Here is a 20,254-nt window from a genome sequence, read left to right as displayed (position 1 = left end):
AAGACCAACTCCTCAACCACGGCCCCTTACATCCACTTCACAACCCTCGAGGACGTTAGACGATGACAGACCGACGGACGGTGAGTTGAAAGAGGAATACTTTTTATTCCACAAATTTACTCGAACGTTTTAACCCTTTCGTGACCAGCGGGACGCATATATCTCTCTTCAGTACAAAAATTGTTCCCAATTTAGTATTAATTACTACACTGCGGATATTTTTATTGATTTATTGATTGAACGTCACAACGAGTACTACATTTTTGGTTTATCTATGTATTGTTGCTTAGAATGCGCATTCTGTGTATTTTTGTGCCTTCAGATTTTCCATAAATGCATAAAAATCTCGAAGACTTTTAATTAGAAATCTGATCGACAGATAAACAAGAAATTCCAGGAGAAGAAAGTTAACTGATACATTTTTTGGTCGAAGACTATTCTTAATTTTGGGAAACAGGATGAAGTGCTTTAAATAACAAATAATTGATTAGATTAAAAATGAGGAATTGATCGATGAAATGCTAAATAAAAGAGGCATTTTTAAATCAATTCACGTTCACCGGTTAAAAGATTGAAGATAAACGATGGTCGACAATTATCAGCATTCTGATGTCTCGCGAAAAGATAATATTTAAGTATATGCAAATTCACCGTTAAGGAATATTCCGCAACTGATAAAGTTGTTTAATTTATCGTAATTTATCGTTGCGCAATATTTCGTAGGTAAATGTGCCCCGTTATACTACTATCTAGTATTAATCAAGTTATGACAAATTTGCCCTTTCTAACTGGCTTATAGCCGTAGGTACTGGTACCGCAGCGGAGGATTCAGACGACGGCGAGAGCAGAGCGGAGTACTTGAATCCAAACTGCCTGGTCGTCACTCATTATCGAGGGGACGCTGCGTCCGAGGTGGAGGAACACTTTCAGAGGGCACTGGCGCACGACAAACTGAAGGGTGAGCAATCGTTGTCAAAAATTTTGTTCAAATTAAACATTGAAACGAAATGAAATTTGACGAATTCTATTTCTTAATTCTTATTCTAACTTTCTTAAATTGAACAGTAAAAAAGGCGGGAGAAGCTAAAGTTATAAAATTATTAGTAAAGATCTCGTTGACATGTTGTCGCGATATTATTGTATTCAATTTTCAAATCGATACACGTTAGTTACATATTTAATCGTGAAACACGTCATTTTTTTCTTTTTATTTAACCAACGTCACATCCTGCGTTAAGATATTAGTGACTACAGTTTTCCATAAAACTTGGCAGCAATATTCTTCTATCGTACACTCAGATAGAATTTCTCTCAGGAAGCTGAAACTTTTTCATCGCTGCGTATTCAGAGTTAACCGAACATTGTTGGGTATTTTGAATTTTCTCCTCGTAAGAACGCGTATATGTAATTGTTACGTATGAAATGAGGAAAGAGGGGAACGTTCACGATGCGAGAACTCAAACGAGCCGACAGTTGTATAGGTCCGCGAGAATAAATGCTTGCTCGCGATTCATTCCAATTACGATCTCGTTTCGGTGGTTCGACGTCATCGGGAAGCATGCGCGTCGCCGAAGGTCGGATGGCGCGAGCCGGGACCGGGACTAATGCATCAAAGGGCGGTGATTTAAACGCGTCCAACGTGGAACCAGCGGGGACCGATAATAAAGTGCGCCATTAGACTGCGACAACGCTAACAAGCCTCGTAACAATTGTACGTCGTCGTACTTGGGGACCTAAAACCCTCGCTGTCGGCTCGTGGAAGGAGACGAAGAAGAAGGAGTGGAAGTTCCGCCGCGGACAGAGGAAGCGAGGGTGAGAAAAAAGTAACAAACGGAAACGGAGGAGCTGGGTAGAGGAGTAATGGAGGGGAGGAGGAAGGGGTTAGGTTTGAAAAGAATGGAAACTGATAGAAATGCGGGCAAAGATAATGCACGGTGCTTGGACAGAAAATGATTAATTTAACCCCTGTGTAGAGACAGTAATACTTCAAGTTGCATCAGTTTTTATTTCGGAAACTTTGGAACAAAATCCCAAGCGATTTTACGTTTTCACGAGAACGTAATAGAATGTTGAAAGAAAATGTAGAAATGGATGGCCGGTTGCCTACGCAAGGATCAGAGTGCAGAAAAGTATAAGAAAGATCAGAGACGATGCTCGGAAAAACGAAGAATCGACAAAAGAAGACCCTTGTTTAATGATAATTGCAAAAGTGCTTCCGTAAGCGAAAACGACGAACTCAGGAACGTCGTGCGTTACCTATATCTGGCGAGGACGTAGACTAACTTGGCTGAAACTAAACGAACCCGAGCAGAAGAAACACCCGTCAAAAGTACCCATACGCTGTACAAAGAAAGGATAAAACGGAACGGATATCGACGAGCCAAATAGAGGAAATCGAGAGAGGGGAAACATTCATATAGGCCCGAAAAGGAGTGGAACCAGCGCGAGCTAGTCGGTGCGACGGGTCGAATGATCTCCCGCCTCTGTTTGAAGGGCCAAAAGCTGCCGAAAGAAAGAGCGCGCCGGTTAACGAGAAAGGCCAGGATCCAGGGGGTAGGGGGTTGTCGCGGTCGAGAGAGACAGCTTTGGCAAGCGATCGGCGTAGCAGCTCGTCTATATCGGTATCGTTTAAGGCTGCATTTATCTCGCGGCAGTGCCTCAGGATCAGTTCACTAGCCTGCTTAGAATTCAAGACAACACGACCTAATTGTTATGTGCCGTGTGCCTCTCCGCTCCGTGGAGCCCCTCCCTTGTTCATCCCCCCGCACTTGCTCGTTCCATTGCGACCACGGTTTCGCGGCGTAGGAAAGGTAAATTAAGAGCTTCTGCTCTCGGCCTACGAGATGCACGCTGACTCAGGGAGAGCCGTGAAGCGTACCAGGGGCGAGGAAAGAGAGAGTGAGAGAGAGGGAGAGAGTGAGGAGGGTCGACGGGGAACGAAGAGACAACGCTGAAGGAGACAGTTTTAGCCGCGGTATGCCGGCTAACATACGTACAAGGAGCGAACGTCTCTTACCGGTGAACGTGTGCTCGGGAACAAAGACACCCTCTGCGTGAAGATCAAGGGAGAAAGGTAGCCGATAAGAAGGGCTTGGAACTGTTTGAACGCACTGCCGGCATGTGTTTGCGGTCGGTGCTGCGAGCTTCCGGGGCTATCGCCGACGTTACGCGGTCTTATTAAATTGAATAGTTTCGCGGGAGGGTCGCATGGAGTTCTTCAATTCGAGATTCGATTGTGTCGTTTATTTCTATTCGATATGTAGCTTCGATGAGTTGTTGGGAGATAATTTCTTCTTTTTTTTTTTTAAGGACCTTTGAGAGTCGTTCTTGAGGGTAGTGTGCAATATTTGTAGTTTATTTCTTCGATCGCTTTGTTTTATACAGCTTCGATTAATTATAGGGAGGCGACTTTTAATTTTTCTTTTAAAGTATCTTTGACAGTCATTTTTTGGGGTAGTATCTACGCAATATTTGTATTATAGTTTGTTTCTTCGGTCGCTCTGTTTTCTGCAGCTTCGAGGAATTATAAGGAGATAATTTCTTCTTTGTTTTAAGGACATTTGATAGTTATTCTTGAGGCTAGTATGTAATATTTATAGTTCATTTCTTCGGTCGCTTTGTTTTATACAGCTTCGAGTAATTATAAGGAGGCGCTTCTAATTTTTCTTTTAAAGTATCTCTGACAGTCATTTTTGGGGTAGTACGTGATATCTGTTCTCCGTTGAGTGCTTCTTGCACTCTTCGAATAGGGAAGATGAGGTATTAAATAAGATATCGAATTCTTTCTGCGATTTTAAATTACTTCGGAAAAGAATTCTGTTTCTCAGATGTTCATAATTATGTACCATAAGCCATCGGAAAAAATCAGCGAATAACAGTAATCAAGTAGAACATAAACGATGTAATTAAAGTCGTAAAGCTGAAGAAATTATTTAAAAAATTTAATTAACCGCATACTCCTAGTATTTGAATTTAAAAGTCCTTCCTATTATATACGCATCCTAATGGAAATACGTGGAACCAAAGAGACGTCCGTAATACCAACAAAAATCTCTTATATTATACGTTGGAACTAGTTGCCGAACCGGAAGCCAATCGCATCTTTTCACGGTGAAAAAAACATCGCCGTACCGTTATCAAAGCATGCTAGTCTTATCAAACAGGATTGGACACGAGGCATGATTTGCACGGCACATCAAAGGGGCACTCCCGTGCTCCTAGATCTGCTATATGTACCCCTTAATCACGCTACTCCCCTTGGTGTTATCAATTAACCGGGTCTCGAGCAGGCTAGCTAAAGACGTTATTAGCTCGGCGCATACGCCGATAATATATTTCACCAGCTAATGAGTGAAAAGAAGGCAAGTCGGTTTCGCGTGGTAGGAACAAAGTGGCGACGTAGTACGTGGACACAAATATCCATCCGCGTGGTAAAAAGAACGTCGAAGATTAAGCTAGGCGAAAATACACGAGTGTCGCGTCTGAAATTGCAGTTGCGGATGAAAATTGACGACGCGTTGCACAGTTAGGGGAATGACTGTTTGCAATGGAAAAGTTGCATTTGGTGTACTTTCGAATTGATTCAATGCTATTAATCGAAGAGTTCGATGTGTATCGAGTGCCTGACCGTAAAATCAGATTTCTTATTCTACTTACGCTTCTGTCGCTATTTAGACGCGCTTAAGTAGAGTTGTCTCGTCGTTATCAGACACGGTACACGTGAAAATGAAAATGACGCGATTTAGCGATAATGAAGACGGCGTGACATTTCGTCGACAGTAAAAGTCACGTGAAAACGTACCTTAAATATACTTAATGTATACAATTTACTTTTAAAAATAATTCCAAGACGTGCGAACAAATCACCTTGCTTCTAATTATTCGTGAGTCCCAGAAATGAAAATCTTCAATTTCTGGTCACTCTTTGATTTAAAAAAATCCTCGACGTTTGTTCACTTTCTAATTTGAAAAAAAAATCCTCAACTCGCAGTCACACTTTAGTTCGAAAGGAAATAAACAAAATTTCAAGTTCCAATGACTTTCTAATTAGAAAAAAAAAAAAAAAGAGAAAAGAATCCTCAACTCGCAGTTACACTTTGGTTCGAAAGGAAATAAACAAAATTTCAAGTTCCAATGACTTTCTAATTAGAAAAAAAATAGTCACTCTTTGACGCGAGAGAAAGGAAAAGAATAGCGATGTCATTGCAAGTAAAAAATAGACACGTCTCGAGATTAGCTAACATTCTTAGTCACTGTAGACGTCGTGTCGCGGGCTGAAAAATCACACGCGTTTATCAGCGCGCATACTTCCGCTCAAAGGGTTAATTCGGAACGTCCGCCGAAGAAGGGAGGAGGAGGAGGGAGGGATCGGCTTATCGTGGCGCGTATGCCAGTCGCTCTGATGAGTATACCGACGTCGGGAACGGCGGTAACGTTGAGTTCGGGAAATTGAGCGCGTCGTTCCAGTCGGTGGCGTCAAATTAACGCCCCGTTCGCCAGCCAACGCGACGCAACAGAGACGCAATTACTTGACATGGCGTGGCGTCTTCAAAGGGACTGCCGCGAGATTAGCGGCGATAGTCTTCGGTCTGCGCGCTCTGCTTTTTCACCGTGGTACGCTTGCACGATGCCGCGGATCACACGAATGAAAATTACCGTGTAATCTATGACACGATGCAATTTAACGTGCCGTAATTGAGAACGTCGCGACCTGCACGATTCTATTCGACGTTCGCTCAATTTTCACTCTCCCACGGGGGAAAATTCGTTCGATAAGCGATCGACGATGATCGTTACATGGGCAGAGATATTCTTCTTTGGTTGTGCATGAATGAGAGGATTTAAATCTATATTATGAATTGTGCATTACATTTGACGAATTATAGTCAACACGGTGTGATATTTGTGTTGTTTTTGGGACGACGACGAAAGCAGTACCTTTTTCTTCGTTCACGAGAAGAAACATTACGGTTAATTGCAATTTTACATTTTGATGGAAGAAGCAGATATTAATAATTAATATAAAGAATTAGTACAGCAGTAAATAAATGAAACGAGACGTGCAAAATGTAGATAAATGAATACGTAACTTTCAAGTCACATGGCGAAATAGATACCGTACAAATCGAGACTACATTGTCATAAAGAAATAAAAAGTTTTTATTAATATACAGGGGTGAGTCTCCTAACATGACGACTTCAAATAACTCGTAAGTTATTCGAAGATATAGAGTGCTCTAATCTGTTTTTTATTACCTTACTCTTTTATTGAGATATTAGGGTCACATTCAGTTTTTAAAATGGAATGTCTAATATTTTTTTTCGATTTCGGATAAATCGTCAAATTTTGCGTAAAAAAGTATTATTACAAAGTGGGACTTAAAACGAATAATTACTGAGATATCTTCAAATTAATAATCTTCTATTAGGAAATACGCTCAGCCAACGTGATTCTTAGCACGACTTTGTTTACTTGTTTTATAAATATCTCAGTAATTATTCATTTTAAGTCCCACTCTGTATGATACTTTTTTGCGCAAAATTTGACGATTTATCGAAAAAAAATATTAGACGTTCTATTTAAAAAACTGAAGGTGGCCCTAATATCTCAATAAAAGAGTAAGGTAATAAAAAAACGAATTATAGCACTGTATGTCCCCCTAGATACCATGCAACTTTTGTTTGAAGCATTTTTTCGTACAATGAATAACTTACGAGTTATTTGAAGTCATGTTAGGAGATTCACCTTGTATATATTCTAATAAAATTTTTGTTTTCTAATTGAACCAAACTGATAATCGACGTCGTCCCTTTATCTCTAAATTCTTCGTCCAAAGAATTACTAAAAAAAAGTCGCCGCGTAATCGGTACATAGATACACAAGCTTATATAGCATTGTTGTGCAGAATCTCGACGCAGTCGCTAACAAATCGAAAATAGACCGAAACGCGTCATTAGTTTCCGCGGCGGATCTGGATCTCCCTGTCGGGGTGGGTCTGTGTTTATTTGGCCGTGGCCCGGGTGTGTGCACGTCTCGCAATCAGAATAACGAGCCATTCGGTCGCACCGCCACATCAATCTGCTCTGGGTTACGTTTTGACGAATCGCGGCACCGCGACGCGCGACGTCTTTATAGAGGCACCTTTTGGCGTGGCGCCAACGCCACGCGTCGACGCCCGAGCAGCAAGCACGACCGACGCGAGAAACTCATCCCCCGGTTTCTTGTGTCAGCCGATTATTTTCCGCGGCCCTCGGAAATGAAACACCGCGTCGCCGAAGATTTACCGGCTACATTTGTATCGAGCTATCGCGGCCGTGGGCGAACGATCGATGTCGACTTTGCTCGGTGAACAGCTAAAAGTGAATCATTACAGGCTCTCGCTGGGGAAAATGAACGGAGTCGGGGAAAAAATTGATGATGCGAGGCTGGCTCGTGAATCTACTTGAGTTAGGTTTTATTTAGCGGTTCGCAGATTGTTGGTTTTTTTTCGGTCGGTTGGAGATGAAGAGCAGTTTAGGTTGATAAAAGTATCGGTGATTTCTTTTGGTCTGTGGCTAGTGTAACTTGTTGCTGTGGACGTGACAGATGATTAACGGTGTGTGACACTAATGTAAATAGGCGACGAGTGGAAATTTTAAGTGAAATGAATCGTAAAACGCGAATTTTTCTCCGTGTGATTCGTTTGTTTATTACGGGTTAACCCTTTCGTGACAAGTGGGACGTTATAAACGCGACGATCGATGGACAAATAATAAATTTAAAAAGTATGCAATTTGGTCGCGAAAGGGTTAAATGGCGTTACCAGTTTAGAGATATCGAGAGATTAATAAGACGAGTATGCTTAATGTTTTAATAGCAATGATGTGATAAAGAATTATGAGCTCTGTCAAAATTGACAAATATTTAGAACAAATTGAGAATGCATTCCCTTCGATTAACACAGTAAACCGTGACACAACGTTACGAAACGAGACAGCTTTCCACAGTGAGACATGTGATTACCTTATCTGATTGGTTATGATTAACATTCACGCTTTCGATATTGATCCTAGTGATTTATGATCGCTGCGCGTACGGTTATCGATGTTAAACCAGTATGACCGTATTATAATTTACGCGACTCGGAGCACTCGGCGTTAACAGCTATCCTGAATCATTAATTATACTTTACGACGTGCATGAGAACATATCGTATCTACGAAATCTCTCCCTGTTTTTTTTCAAAACACCTTCGTCCCCTATCAAAGGTACACCAGATAGCTTTACGAAAGCTTGGAATCCAGAATCCAGGTGCTCGCACCGTTCCTAAGATTCAAATTTCATAATTAATTACACTCGAACAACGAAATCTCTCCCTTTTCTCGAAACTGCTTCGTACTATTTACTACCAGGTAATTTTAACTTTACGAAAGCCTCAAATCCAGAATCCAAGCGGTCACACAGTTTCTAAGATGCAAATATGCTTTCATAATCAATTACACTCTATCATCAAAATCTCTCCCTCTTCTCCTCGAAACCACTTCGTTCCCTTCAAACCGTAAAGCAACAAAAACAGCCAGACACACCTCCGCAAAACCCTCAAATCCACAGAATCTATGCGGTCAGACAGTTTCCCCGATGCGAAATTTCTCATCGACAACCCTTTCTGCCTTCGTCAGAGCCGCGTCCGCATAGAATTGAATCCTGCCCGTTTCCCTGGCTCTCCCCAAGAGCGTGCAGCCGGTCCGCGGCATCGGCACAGTAGAAAGCTGGCCGTGGACGCTCGACACTCTGTTTCTTTAATTGCGTTAATAAATAAAGGACAGTCGGCCGAGGCTAGCGAGCTCTCGGGCCAGAGAGGAATGGGAAGGAGGGCAAAGAGAACGAGAGAGAGAGAGCTAGCGAGGAAGAGAAGAAAGGGAGAGGTGGTGAGACGGCGAAGAAGGAGCCAAAGAAGGGAGAGCAGGGGGTTGGAGGAAGGGCGAAGGACGTGGAACGAAGGACGAGAGCTCCCCCCCCCCCCCCCCTGTAAGCAAATCGCAATATTTAACGCGATAGTTAGTCAATCTTTCTTGATACATGTGTAGGAGGATGACGCGGTGCCGCTCGGCCAATCCGCAGCCCCGGTTAACGCTCTGACGTCGACGAGAAAGTATATTTTACGCGTTTCGTCGGCTATACGAGCCCTCTTTCTGAACCTCCCCTCCTCCTCCTCCTCCTCCTCCTTCGTCCTGGCATTCCACGCGTGGGAAACAATGCGGCCCCATGGCTTCTTTATGCTGAAAGTGTCGCGGGTCTGTTGTTACCGGGACGACCCGATACCCAATCGGATTACAGTATCGTCCTGAACCCTTTGAGGATTCGGAGATCGAAAGGGAATTTTTTTGATGCTTCTTCCAGGTGAAACTCGCGTCGAGGAAGATAATAGCGTTTATACCGAGAAGACGCGTAGGAATTGCTTCGATAAACGGTGAATTTGGACTTTATCGAGGCCACTCGGAAAATTTTGAATTACACTTTCATAATACTTGCACGAATGCAGAGGACAGGATTATTCAAACTTGATAATTTTTGTTCGTGTTATTTGCTCAAGTGATCGCGAAGGTACTTTCTTGTTTCTCTGTGTAATTCCATCAGCGTAGACAATCCTCTGTGCTAGAATTAACGTAATTTTCCTGTTCCGGGGATTTATTCGAGGCTTATTAACGTCGCATTCGATAATTATCGCGCATGTCGTACACAAGTAAGCGTCGTCTATTAAAGATAAACTATGGTACATTAAGCACTGTGTATCAATCGATACCGGTAGGTTGCGCAACACGGGAATGAATAATTCATGATTATGTTTTATCAGTCTTGCAGTATGTCACTTTTTACACGTATTCCCGATGATCCGTAAACGGCGAGCATCGTAATTAACGCGTTACCTGAACAAATGAAGATGAATTTTGTAGCAGCCAGCTACATACTAACGAAACCGAACTAGGTTAAACGGGTTCGAATTAAACACGCAACTTCATTACGGTGTAAACGTTGAGAAACAAATTCGAATCGTTGAAGTTTTTTCTGTCCCGGAGAAACGGATATCTCTGATACGGTCCTTAATACCGAGAGAAAGGGGGAAAAGCAGCCATAAGGTAGAAATATGAACTCATCAGGGTGATATATCGCGCGCAAGATTAAAATGTCCCGGTGAAATGAAGGAAGAGTTAAGAATTATCCGAGAATAATGGACATCGGTAACCTCGGATGGCAGTAATTCGTAAAGTTTAGGATAAATTAGCCGACAGATTTTCCATGGGATACCAGAGAGGAGAGGAGAGGAGAAGATGAGATCGAGGAAGAGCGAGAGGAGGAATTAGAAGTATAAATCGTCGGCTGGGTATATACGACCTCTTTGGTTCAACCTTCGAATATGTGTTTGGATTGGCCGAAGGAGTTTCGTGAGAGAAAAAGGAATCCCGGGACCAAGGACCCGGAGACTCGCGGGAGGATACACGACAAGCTTCTGGCTTTGGAGTGGTCGCTTGTAAAACAACCGAGCGGTACCTTTCTGTCGCGCGGTTCGATCCCGTGGGATCCGGCTACCCGTTTATCGTGAGCCCTCGGCAGAATCGCGTGCTGACCCGTGGGAAACAATACAAATATTTTAATAAACATTCTTCCCTCGGTCGGGGACCTAAGTCTAGACTTTCGAAGAGAAATTATTGCGCCGATTCGAACGACGAGCCGTCTAGGATAGGGATGGATCGATTATGGTTACTGTGTGAGTTAGTGTCGATGGTATATCGTTTATGCTTACTCTGTGATTTATTTGTTTTTGTTTTTTTTTTTTCTTGGTGATATATTGATTAGCGTCGAAATTAGAAATTTCGTGGAATTGAATTTTATTAGCAATGATCCTCGGAGATTATTGTTACTTTGGTTTTAATTTTTACACATTTTCTTTTTGGAATTTGGATGCAAAATTTTCATTGTAAGAAGAAGAATATCCTGACGGCAATTGAAACTTTGCGAAATTTAATCGCATCCGTTAAAATGCAGTAAAATCGAAAGCAACTAATAGAAAAAAAGTAAATTTGGCGGGAATGATAAACTTCACTCTGTCGAATTCGAGATAAAACTTGAAACGAATTGAATTACATCGCACCTTTGCATTGCACGATTAAACTTACGAACAATAGTGTATATGAAATTTTGAAGTGAAGATATTTGTACAAGAATTTTCCTTCGATTCAGTATACAGGAAAGAAGTAACAGGATTTATTCTTTTACAGAAAACATCCCCCCCATGTCGATGAGGAACTTCCCCGCTTCCTTCTGGAACAGCCAGCATCCTGGTGATGTCTACGAGTATTCAACGGATCCATGGCATCCGCATTATTCACAGTATCACCACAGGTGAGCGTTCTTAACATTCCTAGTGTTATCCTTCAAATATATTCCTACGTTATAGAAACAATCTGTCCCGATACACTATCCTCTCGAAATTCTCAACAAGTGACATTCTCTCTTCCAGTCTCCAATTGTCCCCGATAGCGGTAGATCTCCTTTGATTTCATTCGCAGAAATAACATTTCTTCCTTCTCTCGTACGCTGAAAACTCTCTTCGATCGACCAACTATCAACGTTAATTCGACTGATTTACGAGAGAGAAACGTTTTCAGGACACCGGAGGAGAAAGAAATATATCAAGCGTATCTCGATGTATTAACTTAATCAAAGCGTCTTAATTTCTCTCATTCGCAATTTCATTCGAGCTCGTTTATTTACAAACGAATATCAACAGCCACTTTGTCCCCGTTTCGCGTTCCACTTATTCCCGCTAACGCGACCGTATCACCAGAAGCGTGGTCCTTAATTAGACGAATCTCTCCGAGGAATCTGTGATCCGGTCGGGGTTCGCTCCATTTTCAATTCGAAGAGTATAGCTCCGCGCCGTTCGTTTGGCGCGCGCACGCCTCGCGAGAACCAGCCGTGTGATTAATCGACGACGGACGATAATGCGGCCGATGCTTCGCGCATTCCAAAAATCCACCTCCGGCAGGCGCGACACGCTCATTACGCGATAGCCTGCCGGGATAAACCGTCGGAAACGAATGTCGCGGCGCGCACGGTTAGAGTTTGAGGTCGAGGAGAGGGAAACGATACCGGGGGGATCGTCGCCTGAAAAGGGGACAAAAAATGGGAGAAAAATCACGAGAGATGGTGGGAAAGAGAGAGACCGTTCGAGCGATGTGCTCGCGTGTCAGAACGAGAGGGTAGATTAAAGGAGCGTAAAGAAGAAGAAAAGAAGCGACGCGATGCCGAGAGGGGGTAGGAGAGAGGGAGAGGAAGAAAGAGAATGAAGGCAAAGAGAAAACGAGACGTGAAAAATACAGAAAACCGTCGGGAGCAGGTACCCCTGCTCGGAGAGATCTTTAGCGCTGATCTCGCGTCGGCCGCCGTATAAATTACCAGTCTGTCACCGTTCTTGAGAAGAGGCACGATATCGAGGATTCTTTCTCTCCTTCTCTTTCGTGCCTCCTTTTTCTCTCTCGTTCTCCCGCTCCCTCTCATTTCCTCCGGTTCTTTTTTTTTTTGTTCGATCGTTTCTTTACGTTCACACGTTCACCCTGTTCTTTCTCATTCTCCCTCTCCCCCTCTCTCTCTTTTCCCAGTCGAACGTGTGAAGTACCAATCGCCAAACTCGTGTAATAAGTATCTGAAGCAGAGACGTCGAAAACGATTTTTCACGATCTGTTCTAGGGCTGTGCACGAGTATCACCACCATAACATGGCGGCCGTGACGAGTTACGGCGGTCTGCTGTTGGGTGGTGCGCGAGGACTCGGACACCATACGTCCCACCATGCGGCGCATCACGCGCACCCCGCGGCTTCCTACAAGGACTGGCCCTCGGCGACGCCGTCGCAGTCGCTCGTCGACGCTTCCTCCGCACCCCCTTATCCACACGGTCCTTACGCACCCCTCTCTGGTGAGTACCGTCACGAACCTTACCTTTTAACATTAGACTTCGTTCGCAGCGTTCGACGAGTCAAGAATGCCAGGCAGAGTTTCTCGGATTAGCTTTATTCCGTGTTTTACTTCTTTTTTTTTTTTTTTCTTTGTTTTGTTTTGTAGTGAACTTAACTTCAATTTATGTTTGTGTCTTGGTTTTATGTTTCATAAGTAGACGATGGTGTTTTTTATTTAATTTGATTTGTTATGGGTGAGTGATGGTAGTCTGAGCATTTTGGTTTTGAAATCAAATTTAAAATAAGTTTGTTTCACTTGTGCTCAATTTATAGTAAAACAATTACAAGTTTACGTATGTAGAAATCTTTGTCTCGTCAAGCTTTCAATTTTTATTCTAACGATGCTTGCTTCATTTGCGTTCATTCTTACAAATACCAAGTTTACGTACCTAGAATTCAGAGAATTACAGAAAATGCTACTTTACAGAGATCGGTAATTTTCAACAACTATTACTCAAATATCTCGAGCTAACTATTAAAATCGTGTAAATCTCTTCGATATCTTCCCATCAGACTAAACGATCCCTCGACTCTGTCAATTTTTCATTCGTCACTTACTCGACGAATTCTATCGATTAAAAATTCTGTCATCTTTCTACTTCATCGAACTCCAATCGCGCGTTTGCTCGTTCGTAATTTTCCCGCGGCAACAGACCTGCCCCGAATTCCATCCACGCTTCTTCCACGTCCCCTAATTCCCGCACTAGGGACAAGCTTTCCCTGTTTCTTATATAATTCGACAGCGGGCTGCGAGAATCAAAACAGGGCGGCCCTTTTTGCCGCGACGTGTCCCGGGCACCTTGGAGAGTATACACACGAGGAACGGAGCGAAATGTTTTACGGCCGTGCCGTCGGTTTTTGTCGTCGGCATCGATGATTTCGGTGGGAGAACAATGAAGAAAGCACGGTCCTCGAGAGCGTGGCAGCGCTATATCGGCCTCCATTAAGCTCTTATTAATTGCGAGCATCTGAGGGGCCGACCGACCTTTCTTGCGCGCTACCTGCGCGCCATTCTGCCTCTACTCCCTCTGCCGTCCGCCGCAAACGACGCTGCACTCTCGGCCTTCCAACTTTGATGTCGAGTCGATCCTCCTCCGACGAGATTTATCATGTAAATCGTAGGTAAAAAGCCCGCTTCGTCCGCCCCTTCGGTGCAAACCCACCGGACCGCGATGCGTCCTCCTCTCTTTTTTTTTTTCTCCCGTGTTTTCGGCACTGTCCACGATTGTACGGGATCGTGTAACCGTGGATCGATTGGGTATTCGCGAAAATTAAAGATTGAGGGGTATGTAGTAAATGCGAATTGAAGATCTCGTTTGATTTTCCACGGTTGTAATTTGTAGTAAATTCGAGAGTGGATGAAAGTTTTGGATTTGGGGTTGAAGGGTAGTTTTCGCGTGCTTTTTAATGTAATTTGCAATACCCAACGATTAGAAATATTAGTGCAACTTGGAACGCAGGTCGAAAAATTACGTCGAAATGTAATTTCTGCTAATTACTGTGAGCCACCTGTTGATCCAAGCAATACGTAAACAAAATAATTTCACGTTTCCCTTTCCATAATTCACCATAAAAATAATTATTCTCTTCTCAAGAAACGTCTTCTCCTGCTAAATAAATTATCTAGATATCAATCGCTCTTCCACAATATCGATACAATTTCGAGCACAAGTTGCAAAATTACATTGCACCAATTACATCGAAACTTTATTTCTGCTAATTATTGCGAGCCACCTGTTGATCCTGAGCAATACGTAAACAAAAGAATTCCACGTTTCCCTTTCCATAACGTACTACAATAAATGGTCACTCGCTTCTCAAGAAGTGTCTCCTCTTTCTAAGTTACTCAAATTATCGAAAACGAGCGAAACGACTCCACGATTCTAGGGAATTGCGGAAAGTTCGAAACGATGGATGTTTGGCGCTACGAGTAAATTCGCGTCGCGCGATTCGCCAGCACGTTCGAACGCAAATGCATCGCACACGAGCTGTGCAGCGCGGGGTGCAGCTGCAGCACGCCGTGAAAGCACCACGCCCATCGTGATTGCGGAGACCACTCCCATTTGTCTGCACGTCGCTGCAACCAGCACGCCTTCCGCTTTACCAAGGCAGCCAGTCACGCGATTTCGTGTAATACGTTCGTAACTTCTGATGCAACGTTTCTACCCACGGGTTCAGAATATCCGCGTCTTTCGCTTCGGCTTTATTTTTATCGCGGACCCTGTCCTTTCGTCCAACAACGACCCGTTGGTTGCTATAGGTGTCATCTTTGGCGATTTCCGCTTCGAAACGAGAGTTTTTGAGGACTTCGTGACGCGGATTGTTTGAATTGGTTATTTTTCATCGTTTTGAAGGTTGTTTGGAATTTTGGGGGATGTGATTTAGGGTAGTTTGTTAGGGAAAGGTGAATTGTTTGGTTCGTGTTAACTTTGTTTAATATATTTTGAAGTTGTGGTGGTTAAATTAGGAAGATTTGAATGTATTGGTAAAGTTTAAAGAGCTCAATTGTTATTATTGATTTCACAGGAATATTCGTGTTCGAGTGGTTTTGAAAATATGATTAGTACAAATGAAGGTTGCAAATGAGTTTGTTTAATTTACTCCTTAAATTCGTATTAAAATTATTATTACAGTTTTGTAGTGGCTAAATAAAGAGAATTCGTGAAAAGGGCTTCAAATTATTATTGATTTTATACGAGTATTCGTCTAATAGTATTCTTGAAAGCCTAATCAGTGCGGGGAAACATTATGAATATTGAATTAAAATACTTTATGTTACAACGAGACATAAGTAACATAAAATAGAGAAACAAATTTATTAATTATACGAAAGTTTAACCCTTGTAATTTTTTTTTTCAATTTAAATATGGATACTTCTCAGCAGCGTAAAATTTCGCAGTATTTTTAATTTTGCTAATTTCACGTTTATATTCAAAATCGATTTGCTTTCGATGTGATGGGAATAACAATTTTATTGAACATTCAGTTTCGCAAGAAAACGTTTAAGAAAGTCATAGGTTGAAATGTTTTAAAATGCAAAATAGTTTAACTTCGGAAACGATAAAGGGATGTAGAATAGGGGAGAGAAAACGGTGTGCCATGGTCATGTTCCATGTATGGTGAATTCAAGGGACGAAAATCGATACTAGAGTTTCACTTTAGCACTCTCATCCCTCTCGCTGTCACTGATTCGATACGCCATGGTTTCAACCCTCTTTCGGTAGCCATTTTGGCCATTTCAGCTTGACAACTATTAAAGAACCTTACCTTTTCCATTTCGTTTCTTTTTTTATCAGATTTAAATATTCCATTATTTTCAATCTCGAGTTTCTTCTACTAAACGTAGCCCTTCGTTTCTTGATTTTGTGGTAATTGTTCAAAAAATTTGTATTGTACAAAAGAACACACAGAGCAATATATTTTTCACATTTGTTGTAAGAACTTCTACTTTTTATCATATGTATAGCAATTCGCGTTATAATTTTAGCAATAATATTTTAAATTAAATCACTTGAAAAGTTCTCTTCTCCCCTTTATTCTTGAATTAAATTAATTAAGAAATTTATCCTGGATCGCGGGACTTCGATAGTACAGAATGAAGATGAATACTGAGAAAATTTTGAATTTCAATAACTATTAATTAGACCAAACCGCGTTAACGAAGAAGTGAACCTAATGCAATGATATTTGAATTTCGACAGCCTCGCGTCGCGTTAAAGATGGCGATTTTAAATGTATTACAGAAGATTCTTTGAAATAATCTAAAATAAAGAAATACCGAATGTTTCTAACCGTAAGTCGTCTCTCCCCGTCTGCAAAGTGCAAGTTGAAACACTAATTTCCATCTGCGTTTCAATACCGAAACTCGTCTCCTTAACGAAACACGAAATCTTCCACTAAGATAATTTTCACCCACACCCCAACGTTTACTGTCGTCAAACAAGCAATAAACGTTTACCCAAAACTCGACCCCTGGAGATTTTCCGAAGATCACGCCGACGTCTCGAAGAAATTTCACCGAGGAGCTGTGTGAAAAATTTTGGCGTGGCCGGTTGGGAGGCTCCCAGGAACGAACGGGCAGAGATTTAGGGCCAATTTAGGAAACGCTTACATCGCACGCGCGCGCCTCGTTGTATGGGCGCAGATTGAGAGTTGGTTCGCGGATCGGACCGACCAAACGAGTTTTCAAGAATTTACTCGCCGGAATGCCGGCAACGCTCACTATTCTAACTGGCGTGTGCTACCGTAAGGGCCCTGTGCACGCTCGCTGCTTCCAAGTAGCCGCGACCTCGTCGTCAAACATCGATTCTGGAAATTAATGAATAAATAAGGAAGGACTTGCGGCCTGTCCTCTTTCTTCGCCCCAACGAATGCCGATTCTCCGCGGTTCGTCAAGACCAATTGAAAAAGGACGTCATCGTGCCGCGGACCAGATTTTTGGGAATTTCGTTGAGATACATGAGGGGGAACGGAGAATTTGCGGGTTTCGAGGGAATCTTGCGGGGATCAGACTTCTTGGCGAACAGCGAACGCGGGTAAATTGCGTCTCCATTGATCTGTTGCACTCGATGGATTTTCAGAGGTAGCACGTTGCTTAGGTATTAACAAATCTACGTGCAAAATAAAAGAGGCGGGAGATTTAAAATACGACGTGATTGAACATAAAGAAACGAGTAGTTATTAACCCTTTGAGTATGTATGCGTTGACAAAATACAGATTGATCGACGAATGACAAAAACTGGTATTGCAAGTACTATTTTTCAATTTTCGGAGAAATTAAATTTTCTAATTTAACTGTTGGGTTGACAAGAAGTTTGTAGCGTTTTTTAAGTGAAATTCAAAGACACTTTAGATATTTGTACATGTGTAGAACTATCTTTCGCCATCTTTGAGGCAGTTTCGTGATTCCATCCTCCCAGAATTTACAAATTCTACGAACTTTTGTTCCAGCCCAATATTACGAAATCTTCGAATACCCTGAAATTTCAAAATTTCAACAAACGTTCGCAATCCAGTCAAAAATGATTTCATCTGTCTAAAAAAAAAGTTGCAACCTTCCGAATACAGCCAAGAAACATTTTCGAATCAAGGAAAGATCTGTAACCCAATTGGAGTATCGAGCAGAAAAATCACCGTTCAATCGGTAGGTTCATTTCGTACCTTCGAAATCGTCTGTTCGTGACACGGCGCAAGTCCTAGGAGTTTTAAACGAGCGGTGGAAGTAAGCTCGCGTGTTGAAGGGTGTGAGAAGGTAATTTCGGAGTCGGTTTCGACGCCGGCAAGAGCGCGGCAAAAGCGTCCCCGCGGCGTCTTCGAATCTGAAGTGCCGCCATTAGAACGCCGCTTTGGCACCCCGATTAGGCCGTACCGCGATCCGCCTGGTAATTATATAATTGCGTAAAATTAACTCGACCGGCATAAATTGGCTGCCGTTTAAGCGCGATTAAGAGAAATAAATCGCAATTACTGTGTGACGTCCGACGACGCCGGACCACTGTAGATGGTCATGGCGCACCGCGTGACGTTTCTGTCGGCGGTTTTATGCCTGCCCCCTCCCACCAGCTTCTCTCCGACTGGCCTCGTGTATGTCTATTACTTCTGCGAAATCATTAATTTAATTGCCCGTCACCGGCTGTTACATCGACGAATTCAACGCGCCGATCGCGCGCACTCGACGACGACGACGATGACGATAATTTATGCGGCGACGGAAATTGTGTTACTTTGAGTCTTATATCTTGCTTTTTTGCTTTAGTTTGCTTGTTCGTTCTTTTTTTCCTTTGTACTTCCTCGTCGTTTGAGAAGGTGGGAGAAGTGAAGAAGGGAAGTTTAGTGTTTTGTTAGGATCGAAGGTAAAACCGATCTATACGACAGAAGTTTGTTTATTCAGCGATGGAAATTGTGTTACTTTGATATTTCTTTCTTTCTTTTGCTTTTCCTCTTCGTTCCAGAAAATGATAGAAATGAAAGAAGAGAAGTGTTTCGTGAAAATTGAATCGATCATTTATGCAGCGATAGAAATTGTGTTACTTTGAGTCTCGTATCTTTCTTCTGTTTCTTTAGTTTGTTTGTCGGTTCGTTTTTCCGTTGCACTTGGTCTCTTCGTTTGAGAAAGAAGGGAGAAGAAGTGTTTTGTGAGAATCGAAGGTAAAAAGATCTGCGTATGCGATAGAAGTTTGGCGGAAGTAGTGATTTAAAGGTGTGCAAACGGTGGTATTGTTGAGATAATAGTAATTGCATGTTTTCTATTCCCACGGTGGAAACGGATTCGGAGAATCGATCGGCGATTCGAGGAAGAGAAATCTGCGGGAAAGATTAAGGTTTTCTCGACGGGACTCGCTCTTATGGAAAAAAGGTTGCACGTGATGTTGATTTGTTGTGAATTCAGAGTAATGTAAATTGAAGGGAGGGTGAACGTGAGAAGTTTTTAATTTGATTAGGTAATTACAGTGGAACAAATTAATTTACAATTATAATAGTAACGGTAAATGAAAATTAGAATGTACTTGAAATTTATACTTTTTCTAATTTCATAGAGACACTTTTCAAATTATCTCGAAATAGCGAAAATTTCGGTAGATTTCACGTTCCTTAAAGGACAGTGAATTTTTCAAATCACCTCTCATTGTTCAAACGAAAAATGCACAATTGTTATTATGTCGCTCAATGGCGACGAATTTGACGTTCAATGCCATCGTTACGGAATTCGTCGAGTAAAAGAATTCATCAAAGGACAGAATCATTGTTTCGTTTAATTTATCACAAGTGCATTTAACAATCAACGTCGAGCACAAAGGTTCCTTTGAAACGTTTGACCATCAAATACCGCCAAATGATTTTTAATTAAACACTCTCCATTTGTCGATAATTGCATCGCGGAAGAATTATTCCTTCGATTGCAATTCTTCCCGTTTCGTTTCCTTGCCATTTATCGTCATTTCCAATTTGCACAAAGTTCGTTAGAAAAGTTAAGCGTGCCTGACGTGCGAAATTCGACGGAAAATTGGCGAGTATCGTCGACGAAAAGTTGATTTCACGGAAAAATCGTAACGAGACCGTTTCTTCGAACGGGAAGTTGAAAAGTTGCGAAAGAACGCGCCCGCGGAACCGAGAAACCGCTGGGCAACATTCACAGGACGGTGGAACTGGATCCGAGCATGTTAATTTAATGCGGTTCGCGTACTTTTATCTTTCCGAGTGAGCATTAATTTCCCGGCGGCCGCGAACAGAGACGAATTTACGAGCGAGATTCGTTATC

At 42.2% G+C, this 20,254-nt stretch overlaps 1 protein-coding gene across 1 annotated transcript in view; it reads left to right on the top strand.

Annotated features, from left to right (window-relative positions):
- Positions 1-20,254, top strand: part of LOC108573396 (protein vestigial) — a 126,124-nt gene that overhangs the window by 95,887 nt on the left and 9,983 nt on the right. Inside the window, exons 3-6 of the mRNA XM_017935838.1 lie at positions 4-80; positions 800-958; positions 11,257-11,380; positions 12,728-12,954. Of these exons, the coding sequence (XP_017791327.1) occupies positions 4-80; positions 800-958; positions 11,257-11,380; positions 12,728-12,954 (587 nt within the window). The remainder of the gene's footprint in view (positions 1-3; positions 81-799; positions 959-11,256; positions 11,381-12,727; positions 12,955-20,254) is intronic.

This window comes from Habropoda laboriosa, unplaced genomic scaffold (genome assembly GCF_001263275.1).
Source record: "Habropoda laboriosa isolate 0110345459 unplaced genomic scaffold, ASM126327v1 scaffold92, whole genome shotgun sequence".
NCBI lineage: Eukaryota > Metazoa > Arthropoda > Insecta > Hymenoptera > Apidae > Habropoda > Habropoda laboriosa.
Note: the sequence above shows the minus strand (reverse complement) of the source record. Positions and strands in the feature narration are given on the sequence as shown.